The 18,047-nt window shown below is 40.1% G+C and overlaps 1 protein-coding gene across 1 annotated transcript in view; it reads left to right on the forward strand.

Moving 5' to 3' along the window:
- The window catches only part of LOC149297866 (follistatin-related protein 4-like), a 92,879-nt gene extending 85,577 nt beyond the window's left edge, over positions 1 to 7,302 (forward strand). The window contains exons 14-15 of the mRNA XM_089488074.1: positions 3,793 to 3,902; positions 6,600 to 7,302. Coding sequence (XP_089344200.1) covers positions 3,793 to 3,902; positions 6,600 to 7,302 — 813 coding nt within the window. The remainder of the gene's footprint in view (positions 1 to 3,792; positions 3,903 to 6,599) is intronic.
- The last annotated feature ends 10,745 nt before the right edge of the window (positions 7,303 to 18,047 follow it).

Consider the following 18,047-nt stretch of genomic DNA (forward strand, 5'->3'; position numbering starts at 1 on the left):
TTCTTAAACATAGGTCTGTTGCCTATAATAATTTGCATTCTGTTTTATCTTGTAAGCTTAGCAGTTTTTGATGAGAGATGATGAGTGTGCAAAGATTTAACAAAATCTTTCCTGTTTCAGCAAATTTATGAACACTAAAACATACGTACAATTACAACATTTGTTTTGAGGTGTAGCCAGAGGTGAGGGGCTGGTACTATAAGTGGCCACCTGTCCACCATATGCGTTGTGGCACCTTGCGAAACCCAAAGTTAGAGCATAGTGAAGAAGCCACATGTGAGCTGCAACAGAAATGGGTGCTGTTCCAGCGCAGACCTTCATTGATTTTACACCGCCCTGAGCCAGTCAGATTTGTGGGTCCACTGATTACATTTTAGATTTTTATTTTTCCAAGAAGAAGTGGGCACAGATGGGCATCATCTAAGAACCATTCAGCCCATCTAGTCTGCCCATTTTTCCTGATGTAAAGATTTAAACCTTAATCGGGCTTTGGGCTTATCTTCAGGATAGTCACATGCCTATCCCACTTCTTCTAGGAGGCTGTTCCACCTTCACCCTCTCAGTAAGTAAAACATAATTATATTAGCCGCAAGCCTCTGACCATCTAGTTTTATCATATGGTTTTGGCATTTCACCTCTTTTGAAATAATCTTCCTTCATTTACTTTGTAAACCCCTTTTTGTTTAGATCACATCCATTCTCTTCAAAGCTATAGCTATTGAGGTCTTAGGGTTAGCTCCCCCCACAACTAACAAGCATATATACTAACATGCAAACTCACGCTAACATTGTATATATACACACCCACACTTTCTTTTTGTTTCTCTTCTCCATGTGCTACTAACTTCATACAGAATATCTGCCTCAGTCCAGATAATAGGTACAGTATTGCCTCCCATAGATACTAAGTCTGCAATAAGAGGTAAAACTCAACTCCTTGTGGAGACAGCTAACAATACCGCCTGCATTCTGAGCATAAATGAGGCAGATATGGTGAGTTAAAAGCAAACTAATTTTATTCAAAATCAACTCCTTGTGTAGGACTTCATTAAAATAATCCACAAATAAATGATCAACAGTTATAAGAGGGTGCAATGCTCAGAGAAATTGCAAAAAAAAGAGTTACATAAAGGCATCAGCATGTTAAACATTGAAGTTCATGACACTACAATTAGAAAAAGACTGATCAAGTATGGTTTGTTTGGAAAGGTTGCCGGGAGAAAGCCCCTTCTCTCTAAAAAGAACATGGCAGCATGGAGATGTTTGGCCATAACAGAAAACCAATCAAATATATTAGCACAAACAGTTCATTTCAACTGTCAAGCACGGTGGTGGCGGTTTGTTTTGCAGACCTGGGAATCTTGCAGTCGTTGAGTCGACCATGGACTCCTCTGTATACCATTATTATTTCACAATGAAAACCATTATATTATTATTCTAAAAACAAAAGAAAACAACCTAAATTCCACGTGTAAATACAATATAATAAAGATAAATGTTAATACTCCCCAATAAAAAGCAGCTTCCAATAACACTCTTCCTCAAAGTGTTGAACAACACAAACGATAAACCATGGAGCGCATATATATGGGGAAAGAAATAAACAGCGATAATAGTGCAATATGTAAACACCAAAAGAAAAATAAATAGGGTATCAGATCCACTCACAAACTGGATAAAGTAGGCTCATCAAGGATTCAGTAGAATATCAGTAGAATTTAATGGCTTCTAAAATCTATAAAAACAAGGAAACCAGAAATGGTGCAGTATCATCACAAGCATGGACCAGGAAGTCTGGATACACTTACAGTTGGAAGTGGCACAACTATAGGAAATAGTGTGCAAAAACGCAATGTAAACAGACAATCCCGAATCAGCTACTTTAGCTCGTTGGCTTCTTCAGGAGAAAAGTCAAATGCTGTATGTGTTCATCGAAGATAATCAGTCTGATTGGCGAAACGCGTTGAGAGTACTGCAGACCGATTCGGGCTGATTCAGGATTGTCTGTTTACATTGCGTTTTTGCACACTATTTCCTATAGTTGTGCTACTTTCAACTGTAAGTGTATCCAGACTTCCTGGTCCATGCTTGTGATGATACTGCACCATTTCTGGTTTCCTTGTTTTTATAGATTATAGAAGCCATTAAATTCTACTGATATTCTACTGAATCCTTGATGAGCCCACTTTATCCAGTTTGTTTGTGAGTGGATCTGATACCCTATTTATTTTTCTTTTGGTGTTTACATATTGCACTATTATCGCTGTTTATTTCTTTCCCCATATTATTATTATATTAAGTATTCTAGAGTCAAATGTGAGGCCATCTGTCCGACAGCTAAAGCTTGGCCGAAACTGGGTCATGCAACAGGACAATGATCCCAAGCACAACAGAAAATCTACTACAGAATGTCTGAAACGCAAAAGAATCAAGGTGTTGCAATGGCCCAGTCAAAGGCCACACCTCAACCAATTGAAATGCTGTGGTGGCACCTTAAGAGAGTAGTGCATAAACAAATGCCCACAAATCTCAATGAACTGAAAAAACGTTGTTAAGAAGAGTGGGCCAAAATGCCTCCGCAACGATGTGAGAGACTGATAGCCATACAGAAAATGATTAATTCAAGTTATTGCTGCTAACTGGTTCTGCAAGCTATTGAATCATAAGATGTGCTTAGTTTTTCATACATGGCTTCTCCATTTGGATTTATTTTTCTTGAATACATCATGACACCGTGTAATATGTCATGTGTTGTTCATCTGAGGTTGTATTTACCTAATTTTTATACCTGCTAAGATGATTGTTATTATGTCCTGATTGGTAAAACCATAGAATTCAATAAGAGGGTACTTTCTTTTTCACTCAGCTGTATATGGGATGCCCGTTGCTGTTCTGGTTTGCTCCAATCTCTGAGTATGATGGGTGCAATAATTAAACTGAGAGCCTACTGGCTCTCCCATGCATTATTCCAAAAATGGATCAATGGGTTTACATTTTAGAAATGGAAATGAGATGCTGACCGTACACCTTATTATAGTTATTTGTTACACCAGAAGATGAGTCTCAGACCTACTGCTCATTATAATAAACTGAACCTAAGAGAAAAGTATGGGGGCAACCATCAGCTTCCCTCTGATAAATTGTCACAAGGTCCACATTGCTTTTATGAAACAATTAACAATACACGCACAACACATGCGCGCTCTGAAGTCATACCATAACACACTCATGCTAACACTTTACACCAACCCACTATTGCCATACAGTAACACACAATGACTCTCAAACCATACATTAAAAACACTCCCAAACACCATAAACTAACACACTCCCTGACTTTAACACCATACACTTACATGTACATGCACACAAACGCACACAATCTTTCCCATCATCACTGTAGCTCAAACAGCTCCCCCCTCCCTATTGCCTTGTATGAAATGCTGCAAGGTCACATAATTCAGGCTCCCCGGTTACAAGGGTGCTATGAACTTTCAGCATCTGCCTTAACGCACCCATCTCCGTAAGTATTGCAATTGCTGGAGCCATGCTGGTTTCCCCTTCTGTCAGCAGACGATATCATTGCTGCAACCAGGTCTCAAATACAAAGTAATATCAAGTGTTTAGAATCTGTATCTATTTTTGGTTTTATTCTCCAGCAACATCACACAGTAAACGAGCTGCACTAAAGATAAGCAAAATGTACTTTATATGAATGTATTAGCCTATGCCTCATTTAAATGTTATTATTAGGTCATTATTTAACAATCACATTTCTGTTTATTATTAAAGGTCCTATCAGAAGCAAGTACAGGAGAAAACCAACATATTATCCGCACATATTTCGAAGAAGTGGATGATATTTTTATTCCTCCGACCAATCTAATTATTAACCATATTAGGTATGGGGTATATATTTTGGAACTATCTAGAGTTGCATTACCAGAGGTAATCCAAGACGTCACAACTACTCCATCCTGTTTTACTCAAAGAATTCCTGTGTTTGAGAACAGAAACAGGCAGGACTAGAAATGAATCATTTTTGTTTTCTAGTATGTCAGTTCAGTCTTCTGAAATATCTGTTATACAGTGCTGTGAAAAGGCATGTGCCCCTTCCCAATTTGCATATTTGTCACACTTAAAGATCATCAAACTAATTTTAATATTAAACAAAGATAACCAGAGTAAGCATAAAATGCCTTTTTAAATGATATATAGTAGGAAAGAAAGCTATCCCTGGCTCTATGTGAAAAACTACTTTCCCCTTAGTTACTAAATCAACAAATTAACCAACTTTAATTGATTATTTGGTTCAGTGTCACTAGACAAACTAAAACATGATTACTGCTAGCCCTGATGAATGTAAACATCAATTAAATAGAACCTGTTTTGCTAAAATGTCTCAAAAAGCAGCACATGATGCTGCAATCTGAAGAAATTCAAGAAAACCGAGAAATGTATCCATTGACATCTATTACCCTGGAAAAGGTTACAAAGCCATGGCTTTGGACTCCAGCGTACCACAGTGACATCCGCTTTCAACAAACGGAGCAAACTTAAAACAGTGGAGAACCTTCCAACGAGTAGCCGGCTTTCCAAATTCCTCCAAGAGCGCATCGACAACTCATCCAGGAGGACACAAAAGAACCCATACTAATATGTAAAGAGTTGCAGTACTCGCTTACCTCAGTAAAGGTCAAAGTTCATGATTCCATAATAGCAAAACTTCAAAAATACCATCCTTGGAAGTGTTCTAAGGCGAAAACCACTGCTGACCAAAGAATAAGCTTGTCTCACGTTTGCCAGAAAACATCTTGATGATCCCCAAGACTTTTGGTATAATGTTCTGTGGACTGATGCGTCAAAAGGGGAAGTTTCGGAAGACATGGGCCCCATTACATCTAATGTAAAGCTAACACAGCATTCCACAATGAGAAAATCATACCAACAGTCAAACACGGTGGTGGTAGCGTGATGTTCTGGGGCTGCATTGCTGCTTCAGGATCTACGTGACTTGCCATAATTGAAAGAACCATGAATTCTGCTGTCTACTAGAAAATCCTGAAGGAGACTGTTTGGCTATCAGTTTGTGACCTAAAGTTCAAGAGCACAGTGATCCAGAGCACACAAGCAGTGGCTCAAAAAAACAATATTAAGGTTTTAGATTGGCCTAGTTCTGAATTGAATCTGATTGAGATGCTGTGTGATTTCCTTAAAAAAGCAGTTCATGCTTCAAATCCCTCCAATGTGGCTGAAATAAAACAATTCTGCAAATAAGAGTGGGCTGAAATTCCTCCACAGCAATGTAAAAGACTCCTTGCTAATAATTGCCAATGTTCGATTGCAGTTGTTGCCACCAAGGGTAACACAACCAGTTATTAGGTTTAGGGGGTCAATTCCTTTTTCACATGGGTGATAAAGGTTTTGATTAACTCCTTACTTTCAATAAATGAAATGATCGTATAAAAGCTGCAATTTAAATTAGTTGGATGATTTGAAACACTTAAAAGTGACAAACAAGCAAAAATAGAAGAAATTGGGAGGGAACAAATACTTTGTCACTGCACTGTACATGCCTCTGTAGCCTTGATCATTAGTTGTAATTCATAGAACTGAGAATAGCTTCTGCAAATCACCATGGGAGTTGAGCTGAGTTACACAGGCTTTCAGATGATTCCTTCTTCATATGTAATATCATTATGTAAAATGTTTCAAAAATAAAATTGCATTGTTTCTTGCCTTAGATGGCATAGGATCTGCTGGTAGGAAAGGGTGTAAAGAAGTGATATTTGGCTTAAAGCTTGAAAAATGGCAATAGAAAATATTGTTCACTTAATCTATTGCTGCTTCCATTAGTTAACTGTAATTGTTTTTTTGTGAGCAAGAACTTAATATGACCCACGATATTATAGTATATTGAATTAACAACAAGAGAGGGGTGTATATTGACACAAGTGCCTTTACTAAAGTAACTCAGGCCATATATTAACCCTACAATAGGTATTTGGTGGTTTGTGCAGAGAAGCATGTGAATGTCTCATTGTGCACATTCCTTACAGATCAGCCAGGACATAAATTATATTCTGAATTAATTATTTTTCTGACTGATAGAAGGAATATATTGTTATTGGTAAACCACAAATATAATTTTAATAAGCTTTAATAAGCATGTTATGTATACAGCAACTTGAGCATTTTAGGTGCTTGTCCAAATTGTCAAACAAGAGAAGGAAAGAGACACTAAGAAAAACTACTTACATAATACCTGGTGAAATTTATATGGAGAACCAACTTAGAAAAAAAAGATATTTTTATTTAAGTGAATATTTGTTTTTTTCAAATAATACAAAAAACGTAATCAAACGCTGATTAATAAGCTAGGAATTAGACTACATATCCAAATACGTTCTACAAGGTCACTTGCCTACAATATGCTTATTTTTCATTTTCTTACAGACAAAATATGTTTATTGTGTTCCCATTATTGTGAATCTATATAACCACCAAATATTAACTGAGGTTAACTGCCAAACATTGAAAGCATATTTTTACAGGGTATAACAATGATAGTTTCTTTTTATTCGGGTTTTTTTTTTTAGGTTTGGCTTCATCTACAACAAATCCCAGGCAGCAATTCACAAAATTGACCTTGAAACTGTGACAATTATAAAGACCATCAGCTTCAACAATTACAGTTGTGTCCCACAACACATGGCTTATTCTCACTTGGGTGGCTATTATTTTGTGCAGTGTAAACAGAACAAATCCTTAGCTGCAATACCTCAGGTAATAATTGACAGTGTTACAGATACAGTCATAGGGCCTAACAGCGAGGTATCTGGGACACCATACATTTCCTCTGATGGACATTATTTGGTCAGTACTGATGATATGAATGGCCAGATCAAAGTTCAAACTATTACTTTTCAAGGAGAAATTAAGTTGATCTATCAACTGCAAACAAGCATTCTTGTTTCTGATGTGACATTTCAGTCATCCTTCAGTGAGGGTAATCAATATTATGTCTATGCTACATCACTTTTGGAAACAGATGTCTTTTTTGTTGAACTGTCTTCTGGAAGGACAGACCTGCTGAAAAATCTCAAAAATCCAGTAGCACAAAAAGACTGGCCCTGGAATAAGAAAAACAGAATTATAAAAGGAAGCGGTTTATTTGGAAAATATATGTTAACATCAGCTGAGGATTCTCTCTTTATAATCAATGGGAGGCAAAGTATACTACACTGCGAGGTCTCAGGAATCAAGCGGGGAAACACAGTCGTTTGGGTAGGAGAAGTATGAAAAAGCGAGACTTTCAGCCTCCATGGAACTTTATGCTGTCCATTATAGCAGCAAACTTGTATATTTTTACATTGAAGAGAACTTCATGGTGCAACACCGGTCAAGAGCTTGCAAATTTTATAGTAACTTCTAATAGGAGGATTTTTTAGTATAATTTAAATTGTTTTTGCCTTATGTTGTTAAAAAATAATAATGTCACATACATACAAAGGGTTTACAATCATTGCAATTAAAGATCAGTCTGGAGACTGAATATTTACATCTACATATGTTCATGCATACATACTCCATCCTATATAAAAAGTGTAGTCCACGACACTTCTGACAGCTCTAATATAATTGGACAATTATTGCATGAGATTATTATAGAAATAATTTTGTTCTGCTGAGAAAAGCTGGAAAATTAAAGATTATATGTCTCTCTAAATACCTGGAAACACACAGAGGTACTATCTTTAAGCAGCTTGCGAATTGGCTATTTAGAGTACACAAACATGGATTAGAACACCAAAAATTGGATTGTTTTTCTTATCGCAATATTTTGCTTTAGTTTCTGTTGGCTACATTTCTTGACTCACAAGTAAACAAGTAGCAATTACATCTACTTACCATGTATGCATTTTCCCTAACATTTACCAAGACATTGTGATTAATTTTAACATTTACCATGAAAACACAAAAGCCTGCACTATGCATAATTGTATCTTAAATATATTTTTGGATTTGATGTTATGTTTTCTACACTTAGATCTAGTGGGAGTTTTCCTTTCTGTGTTTAAACTGTAGTATTGTTGGGTGACTTAGACGTTACATTTTATCTGTTGCACATTGAGCACTTGAAAACTACTGTAGTGATTGCATATGACCCAAGTATCCCTGTTTAGAAGGGACAGACCCTGTTTGGGAACTAAATCGTTCTTTTTTTTTTTTTTTTTCCTGGTGTCCATTTTTTTTCAAGGACCTTAGAATGTTTGGTGGATATGAGTGCTCTACAACCTTTACTGTCACAATAATGTTTGTAGAAATAGAGGAAAATGTATTTATAAATTAAATTGTGTAAATTAAAATACACCATTCTTCTGCTAAATGCCTTATTCAGTTATATTAATAACAATGTCAGCCTAGGGCACTGAGCTGGCAGGGTCTGCTGTCAGAGTTCTGTTCCTATGATTAAAAAAATGCATGAAGGGGGGAGGGAACTGAAAAATAATTAACCTATGGGGTGCTATGAAATAATAAGGATCAAAGGGCTCGCCCTGGTAAGTAACTCTTAGTAGGGCACAAAGTCATAAATATTATTGATATTTATCCAGGCACCCACTAACCACATTTGAAATGTTGGGAGGTTGGGACATCCTGAGGTTAACCAGCACCCTGTATGATAACAGACGTCAGCAATATCACTATATAACGCTTGTAAATGCTGCAGGTTGATGCCACTACCGATTATGGCACCCAAAAATATGGGGAAAAATGTAGATATTTTTAATAGTTAAAATGTACACTGAGGCTGATAGCTGAGTTAACATGGTAATGATTGTCATATTTAGTAATGCAAGACACAAACGTGCATCAGTTTTGCAGGAAACACCATAACATTAGTTTCAATTATAAACTAATGCAGGTGGCATTATATTAGAGGATAATATGACAACACTGATTTGAATACTGGTTTTCTAGCTGGATAAACTGCTCATGTTCCACTATGGTTTCATTTTTTGGCTACTATGTTTTTTAGACATTAGAAAAATATTTTAAAATATGGTATAATGCATTTGGAAATATATTCATAAATATCTACAACAGGTACATGCTATATGCAATTAGGAATGCACTTACTGACCCTCGTAATCCATTATGAGTAAAGGCATTTTATGAACTTTAATAAGGTATTTAGTAGTCCTCATGAATATTGTATAGAAATGACCTACATATAGTGATCCAAAAAGCTAAGTTAAAATAGATTTAGGTACAACATAACACGTGTCTCACTGCACGTTACACTATGATAAGGTAAGCAAGTTACAATAAAAGCTGTAAGTTATTAACTAAGTAGTTTTTTGTTATTAAAACATGTTTGGTAAGTATATTGTTATTTATTAGTATCATTCTGTCAGAAATAGTTAAATAAACAGTCTTCAAAAAGCCAAAATATACATCTATCTATATATCCATTTCATTTTCCATTGAAAGTACACAAAATGCAGTTCCCAGATGTATCCTCACTTCAGACCCAAATATTTGACACATAAATGTAATTATAGTACTTTGAAACTTTGAAAATTAAACTATGTTGGTTGATACCTATTATTACCTTGACAGCAAAAAAAAAATCGTTTAAAGCACGGGAAAAGAGACATCAAAACAAAGAAGTACTCACACTACTGACTGTACTACAATGGGGTAATGATATGAATTAACATAAATCGGAAAATAGGAAACATGAAACACCTGTGATGCTAACTCTTATGAATTGGACGGGTTACTAATTGCTTACCTATATCCATTTCTTGTTGGATTGTGTTGGTCCTTCCTCCTTACAGCATGTGAAGAACTAAGTCTCAAGTTAAAAAAGACAACTTGTTAACACATGTAAATATGTTTTCATATGAGTGTTTTTATAGAGTTGTATGTAAAGTCCACTAAGACCATTAATACCAGGGTTGTTAGAGTGCCATCAATGTTTTTTTTCGCAACATGGCGACATCTAAATGTCTAGCTTGTCAGCATTTTTCACATTTAACAATTAATAAATTGAAGTACAAAATCCACAGGTGCCACTGCCCCAGACACTTGTTAGAAATGACTAATGAGCTAGACTTGGTTGTGAAGAGGTAAGGGTTGTAGACAAGAAGGCATGTACTACATGTACTAAAATAATTTTGCTGCACATTTAGAATAAAGCCCTAAAGTTGGGACATCTCCTAACACAGGTGTCAAGATTGCTGAGACCCCAACCTATATTTTCAAGGTAGGTAAGAAGTGTGAGCTGCTGTAAGAGGAAGGGGAATCTGTATTAAGAATTTGGATCCAACTTCTTCCTGGAGCTGAAGAACACAGATATAGAACATGCGTTTCAAAAATTAGGAAGGAAGACAAGTTGGAGGTTTAGATATAGTACTTTATTTAGGTACTAATTATTTTTTCATGCAATTAGGTCAGTGTGGTAAAAAAAGACTGGATAGTCATATGCTGCAAATTAGTGCTATTCATTTATGATTGGGGAATCATTAATGAAAGGAAAAAAAAAATTAAAAGGAGTAGTCAAATTGAACATAAACCACTGGAGCTCTGGAAATGGTATAAATGCACAATTAAATTCTTCCTCTTGTGACCCTGGTACCGCCTCCTATACTGGATCCTATCACGGAGTTCACAGGGGGTGAAGCTAGTGACAGCATACCTGGCAGCCCTATGAAAGCCCTGGAGACCCTGAGACTGGTGTTTAGATATTCATGTATTCTGTGTTTGTTTGTGTCTCCCTTCTTTGTTGTGCTCTGATGTATTACCTTTATTCCAGACCCCTGCTTGATCCCTGGATTTCCCCTTTGTCTGCCAGTTGCTTCTTATGTGGACTGTTTCTGGTTAACCATTTATTCGCCTGCCGCCTGCCCTTTTTGACCCCTGGACTGAGCTCTGGATATTCTAATTTTGTTTGCTACGTAGGGGGACTTTGTAATTATACCTATCTTACACCTGTCTCTTTTGGTGTGGGTATCTCACGCTTTGTGTTCCTATAAATATATATATTCCTGCATATCGGACTTCTGCCTCTTAACTCTATCTCAGGGACATTACAATAAAGATGAGGGTCTTTCAGTTGATGTGAGTCTTTCAGTTGATGTGAGTTATTTGGATTTTGCTAAGGCATTTGCTACAGTGATACAATATTAATGTATAAATTAAGAGATAGACATAGCCAATCATGTTTGCACCTGGGTTGAAAACTGGTTTTAACATAGTTTAGAGAGTTAATGTAAAATTCTCCAACTGGACAATGGTGGTAAGCGGAGAACTTAAGGATTTAGTTCTAGGCCAGCTGCTATTTAATGTCTTTATTAACGATCTTGAGGTGAGTATGAAAAGCAACGTATTACAAATGACACAATATTAGGTAAGGTAATAGAATCTGAACTAAACATTACGTCTCTGCAAGGAGATTTGGTCAAATGGCCAGCCAAGACGACCACTGCCTTGCTAAAGAAGCTGAGGGTAAAGGTGATGGACTGGCCAAGCATGTCTCCAGACCTAAACGCTGTTGAGCATCTGGGGACATCCTCGAACGGAAGGCGGGCACTTTGGGCCCAATTTGGAGATTTCCACTTAGGGGTGTACTCACTTTTGTTGCCAAGGTTTAGACATTAATGGCTATGTGTTGTTATTTTGAGGGGACAGCAAATTTACACTCAATACTTTACACTCAATACTTTACATTGTTTCTTCAGTGTTGTCACATGAAAAGATAATAAAATATTTACTCACTTTTGTGAGATACTGTATATGTATATATATATCTCACATATACTATTATATATTATTTAAATAAGAAACAAATACACACTCCAGGTGAATGTGTACACCAATATGGGAAAATAACTCCCCTGCTAGTTCTGCAGCACCACTAATTGGAGTACCTTTATTTTCCTGGCATACAGTGGCAGTACGAGTGGGTAATGTCCTTTCCTTTGGGACAAGCTGAATCTAAAGAAATAAAAACAATTAAACGCCCCGGAGCCCCTCCTCCTTACCCATAAAGCCGGGCCGACCGGAGGAAGCCAGTTCTTTTCTTGTCCCTTTCAGGGACGGACAGGTTGAATCGTCGGTCCGGACAGGAGTCCGGCATCTTCAGTTGCTGGTGAGGCACACGGGTTGCTACCTGGGGGTTTCGTGAGCCTCCGATTGCTCCCCGGGTGGTGAGCAGAGAGAGGTCTTCCCTCCGTAGCGGTTCGCGTTACGGAGGATGTATTTTTGTCTTCCTTTTGTGTACTAGGAAGTGGGAGCATGCGCAGTCTGGTGGAACGCACGCCCGGGTGTCGTTGCGTTCCACTGAAGATCCGATCGCGCTACTGAGCATGCGCGAGTCGGATCTTCCGGAGGGCGGCAATTTAAAAAATTGCATATAAGCGCTTTGCCTGTCTGACTGCTGGAGCTTTCGTCAGTGCAGTGCAGCCGTGTCACCAGCCCCCCCACACGGTTCAGAGGTGGTTAGGGTAAGATATTTCTTTATCTTGGCTCTTTCCTATCCTCTTCCCTCCTAAAAAAAAAAAAAAAAAAAAAAAAAAGGGGGGTTTCTTTTAATACGCTTTGTTTCTTTTTATCAGATGTCTAGTCCGGTCCCATCAGAGAATCCGGATAAGGATAAAAGACCTGCTTCCGCTCCCAAAAAAGCCACTTCCAAAGCTAAACATTTAACATGTTCTGAGTGTTTTACTCCACTGCCTGATGGCTGCAGAAAAAAATTGTGCAACGCCTGCTCTGCTGAACAGCTTGCTTCTGAGAAGCGTAAAGACCTACAATCTTTCCTTGGGTGGTTTCAGGAAAATTTGACATTTGAGGCATTTCAATTCTCGGCAGCTCAAACTCAGGAGAAAGTCAAGATTGGTTCTACACACAAGCGCAAAAGATCGAGATCTTTCTCTCAATCAGACCTTTCCTCGGGTGAGATTTCCAGGTCCTCTAATTCATCATCAAGTGATAGTTCGGAGGATGAAATGGTTTTTCCCTCCCATGACCTCCGCAAGTTCACCAAAGAGGTGACTCGTATGCTCCTAGAAGATGATGTAGGAAGAGTTAAAGGTTTTCCTGTACTTCCTAAGGTGGATGACCTTATTGCCAGGGAATGGAAGCACCCTGGAAAGCGAGCCTTTATTTCAAAGCAATTTAAGCAGCTGTTCAGGCTTCAAGGGGAATATTCCTGGGAGGATCCCCCCAAAGTGGACGTACAAGTGGCACAGCTCTCCAAAAAGACTACTCTCCCTATTGGTGAGGTGTCTGGGCTCAAAGACCCTATGGACAGGAGGGCAGAGACTTCATGCAGGCGTATTTTCCAGGCGGCAGGAGCCCAATGTAAGGTGGCGGTGTCCGGTGCAGCAGTGGCTAGGGCCCAGCACATTTGGCTTCAAGTGTTGCAAGATCGTCTTGCGGATGATTCTGATTCTGAGATTAATAGACTGTTTAAGAACTTAAAGGTTTCTAACAGTTTTTTTTGTGGATTCGGCTCAGGAATCCCTTAAGCTATCAGCCAAGAACATGGCTTTGTCTTCGGTATCTCGCAGAGCCCTGTGGTTACGGTCCTGGACGGCTGATTCCGCTTCTAAATCTGCGCTCTGTGACTTACCTTTAGAGAGTAAGAAGTTGTTTGGTGCTCCTTTGGAAGATCTTATTAAGCAGATTTCGGATACGAAAAGAGCCTTACCTCAGGATAGAAGACCAAGGTGGAACCGCAGATATCCATATAGGAACCCGAGGCCCTTTTTCCAATCCACTAGATCTCAGAATTTTCGTGGGCCCTTTGGAGATAAGAAATTCCAAGACCGGCCGAAAAGGCAGGACAAAAGAAAATTCTGACAAAGTAGGGGGTCGCCTTCGGCACTTCAGACTCTCCTGGGAACAGACCACCCAAAATCCGTGGATTCGTTGGATTGTTTCGGAGGGTTACAGGATAGAGTTTTTTCATCCCCCGGTCCACCAGTTCCTGATTTCGTCTTACCCCTTGGTAAAAAAGAATTTTACGCTTTTTTCAGAAAGCATGAAGCTTTTGGGAAAGGGAGTTATAGAAAAGGTTCCTGTTCACCAAAAATTCCAAGGAGTCTATTCCCGGTTGTTTCTGGTGCCGAAGCCGGATGGCTCCCTGCGTCCGGTTCTGGACCTAAAGTCTGTAAACCGCTGTATCCCCTACCAACATTTTCGGATGGAGAGTATCACCTCAGTCACACAGGTGCTAAAGGAGGGAGATTTTATGGTCACCTTAGACCTGAAAGACGCATATCTTCATGTCCCGATAGCCGAGGCGTCCAGGAAGTTTCTGAGGTTTGCCTTGCGGGTCAATCAGAGGGTGCATCATTTTCAATTCAAGGCCCTTCCATTCGGTCTGGCATCAGCCCCAAGGGTTTTCACAAAGATCCTTTGTCCTTTTACAGCTCACCTCAGAGAACAGAATATTTCGATCATTCCTTACCTGGACGATTGGCTGATCATGGCCTCCTCCCTGGAGAAGCTTTTATTAGACCTTTCCACAACTATGAAGTTCCTGGAACAACACGGCTGGTTAATAAACAAGCAAAAATCTTGCCTCATTCCTGCTTCCAGGACTCTTTTCTTAGGGTTTTTGGTGAACTCAATGTCCCTTTGCGTTTATCTCTCGCGTTCCAAGCGGCTCAAGATAAAACAAGAGATCTCAACACTGCAAAGAGGTCCAACTTGCTCGGTCAGGAAGGCTATGAGCGTCCTGGGTCTGCTAACCGCTGCCATCCCGGCGGTGCCTTGGGCAAGGTGTCAGCTTCGTCCCTTGCAGTGGCAGATTGTCTCAAACTGGTCCAAGCAAGAAGAAGATCTAGACACTTCCTTCGCAATAAGTGCCCAGGTCCTCTCCCAATTGAATTGGTGGAAACAGTCGTCCCATCTCGCCAGAGGGCTTTCTTTCCGACCCAGAAATTGGATAATTATCACCACAGATGCCTCCGGCCGAGGATGGGGAGCCCATTTGGGTTCCCTTTTTCGAAGGGGAGATTGGGCTCCAGTAGATGCTGTCCGCTCGTCAAATTTCCAAGAGCTAAAGGCAGTTCTTCAGGCTCTCCTGGCCTTCAGGCCCTTCATAGAGGGTCAGGCGGTAAAAATCCAATCAGACAACGCAGCGGCCGTCGCATATCTCAACAGACAAGGTGGAACGCGGACACGGAGTCTTCAGATCCTGTGTGCAGTAATTATGGAGTGGTCCCAACTTCATTTGACAGATATTTCAGCAACCCATATCAGAGGCCGCTACAATTTAATCGCGGATGATTTGAGCAGGGCAAAATGGTCACAGACAGAATGGTCCTTGACCCCACAAACCTTCTCCACTTTGATGGCACGCTTCGGTCTCCCGGATGTGGATTTGATGGCGACTCGAAAAAACCACAAGGTCCCGGTGTTCGCGTCCCTCAACAGATTTGCCTCATTTTCTGGACGGTCTTTCCATGGTTTGGAATTTCCGGTTGGCCTACATCTTCCCGCCAGTGGCTTTGATTCCTCTCGTCCTGCTAAAAATTCGCTACGACAAGGCCAGGGTCTTGGCCATCCTTCCGTACTGGCCCAACAGGAGTTGGTTTGTCCTCCTCAAGCAGTTGACCATCACCTCTACGGTTGGAGGAAAGAAGGTTTCTACACCAGCACAGACGGGGGTTCTTTACAGTAAGAGCGGTGAGATTATGGAACTCTCTGCCAGAGGAAGTGGTTATGGCAAACTTAATAAAAGAGTTCAAAAGGAGCCTGGACGTGTTTCTTGAAAGCAATAATATTACAAGTTATGGATATTAGATTAATAGGGACAGAACGTTGATCCAGGGATTTATTCTGATTGCCATATTTGGAGTCGGGAAGGAATTTTTCCCCCTGGTATGGGGCAATTGGCACCTGCTTCATAAGGGTTTTTTTGCCTTCCTCTGGATCAACACAGTAGGGACACAATATGTATATAGGTTGAACTTGATGGACTTTGGTCTTTTTTCAACCTTATGAACTATGTTACCTATTGGGAGCTGCCAATTTCACCACAGCTACTGGAGAACGTCAACCTTCGCCCGGAACTTCTTCGGGTGTTCCGTCTGACAGCCTGGCTGTTGCAAGGCTGATATTGAGTAACCAAGGTTTGGACGACGACATCTCAGACTTTTTGTTGACATCGGTCAGAAGTTCAACGTCCAGGATTTATTTCCGGGTGTGGACCAAGTTCCTCCTGTGGTGCTCCACCAGGCACCTTACGATTTTTCCTCCATCCATCAACTCCGTCATTCGTTTTTTACAGGAGGGTCTGTCTTTGGGCCTTAGTGTCTCGACCCTTAAAGGGCAAATCTCGGCCCTTAGTCATTTTTTTCTTTCTGATCTGGCCTCTCACATTCTTATTAGGCGCTTCTTTAAGGCCGCCACTATTCGACGTCCTCCTAGGAGGTCTTTGTTTCCATCATGGGATCTTTCCGTTGTGCTTCGGGCTTTATGTTCAGCGCCCTTCGAACCTCTGGAGGAAGTATCCATGAAGCTTCTCTCGCTGAAAACGTTTTTTCTCGTGGCTATTACCTCGGCTAGGAGAGTTGGGGAAATCCAGGCTCTGTCTTCCTCTCCGGAGTTCACAGTTTTTCATGATGATAAAGTTGTTCTACATGTTAAACCTTCGTTTCTCCCTAAAGCCATTTCCAGGACCAGTATTAGTCAGCCCTTGGTTCTTCCTACTTTTTTTCCGTGTCCTTCCTCTCCTGAGGAATTGGTTTGGCACACGTTAGACGCCAAAAGGGCTTTGGAGATTTATATTGCTCGGACCTCCTCCATCCGTTCCTCAGACCATCTTTTTGTCAATTTTTTTGGGCGGTCTGCCGGTAGAGCGGCCTCCAAATCTTCTATTTCCAGATGGCTGGTGGACGCCATCCGTATGGCCTACCATTCCTCTGGTCTCACTCTACAATGGCCCATTAGGGCCCATTCCACAAGGGCCATGGCGGCCTCCTGGGCAGAAAAGGCTGCAGCTTCGCCTGAGGACATTTGTAAGGCTGCTACCTGGTCCTCATTCTCCACCTTCATTCACCATTATCGGCTAGACATCTTCTCCTCCTCTGTGGCGGATTTTGGGCGTAAGGTGCTCCAAGCGGTGGTCTCCTGATATGTGCCCCCCCAGTTCTCGGATCTTGCTACATCCCACTCGTACTGCCACTGTATGCCAGGAAAAACTGAAATTTTTTACTCACTGTAAATTCCTTTTTCCTTAATACAGTGGCAGTACTGGTTTCCCTCCCTTCTTATGATAGAATAAATTATTTTTTGGCAAGCAATTTTGTGTCTGTCTTGTTACTTACTGGCTTCCTCCGGTCGGCCCCGGCTTTATGGGTAAGGAGGAGGGGGCTCCGGGGCGTTTAATTGTTTTTATGTATTTAGATTCAGCTTGTCCCTAAGGAAAGGACATTACCCACTCGTACTGCCACTGTATTAAGGAAAAAGGAATTTACGGTGAGTAAAAAATTTCCGTTTTCCTGTAAATGGTTTTAACCTGTCAAAGGATGACAGGAGTAGATGGACACAGTGGAGTCCAGTATGCAGGACACAGGAACCAGAGCAAGGTATTTAGTAGACAAGGCCCAAAAGCGGAGTCTGGAACTAGCCAAAAGTCATTGAGAAAGAGGAGTCCAAGGAATAGCCGGGGCTGGTACACACGAATCAAGGTAAGTAAATATAAAACAAGGTAATAGTAGCAACAGGTAGGCAAAAAAACTGAGAACTGAGCATGATTGTGATCCTATTTATTTTTGTTCCCCACATGTTGTGCGTTCCCATCCGTTCCACATCTATATTAATTATTATGAAGCCTTGGAAGCCATGTTGATTTTAGATTTAATAATATCCATACAATCATTACAGGCATGAGTAGATTCAGAGTGTTAACCCCTCTATTACCAGGCATGAGCAGAATCAGAGAATACACTCCTCTATTACCAGACATGAAACACACAGTCAAACACATTCACACAAACAAACACAGTGACAAACAGATAAAAATAGTC

This window comes from Sceloporus occidentalis, unplaced genomic scaffold (genome assembly GCF_023333645.1).
Source record: "Sceloporus occidentalis isolate IW3139 unplaced genomic scaffold, rSceOcc1.0.p SCAF_36, whole genome shotgun sequence".
NCBI lineage: Eukaryota > Metazoa > Chordata > Lepidosauria > Squamata > Phrynosomatidae > Sceloporus > Sceloporus occidentalis.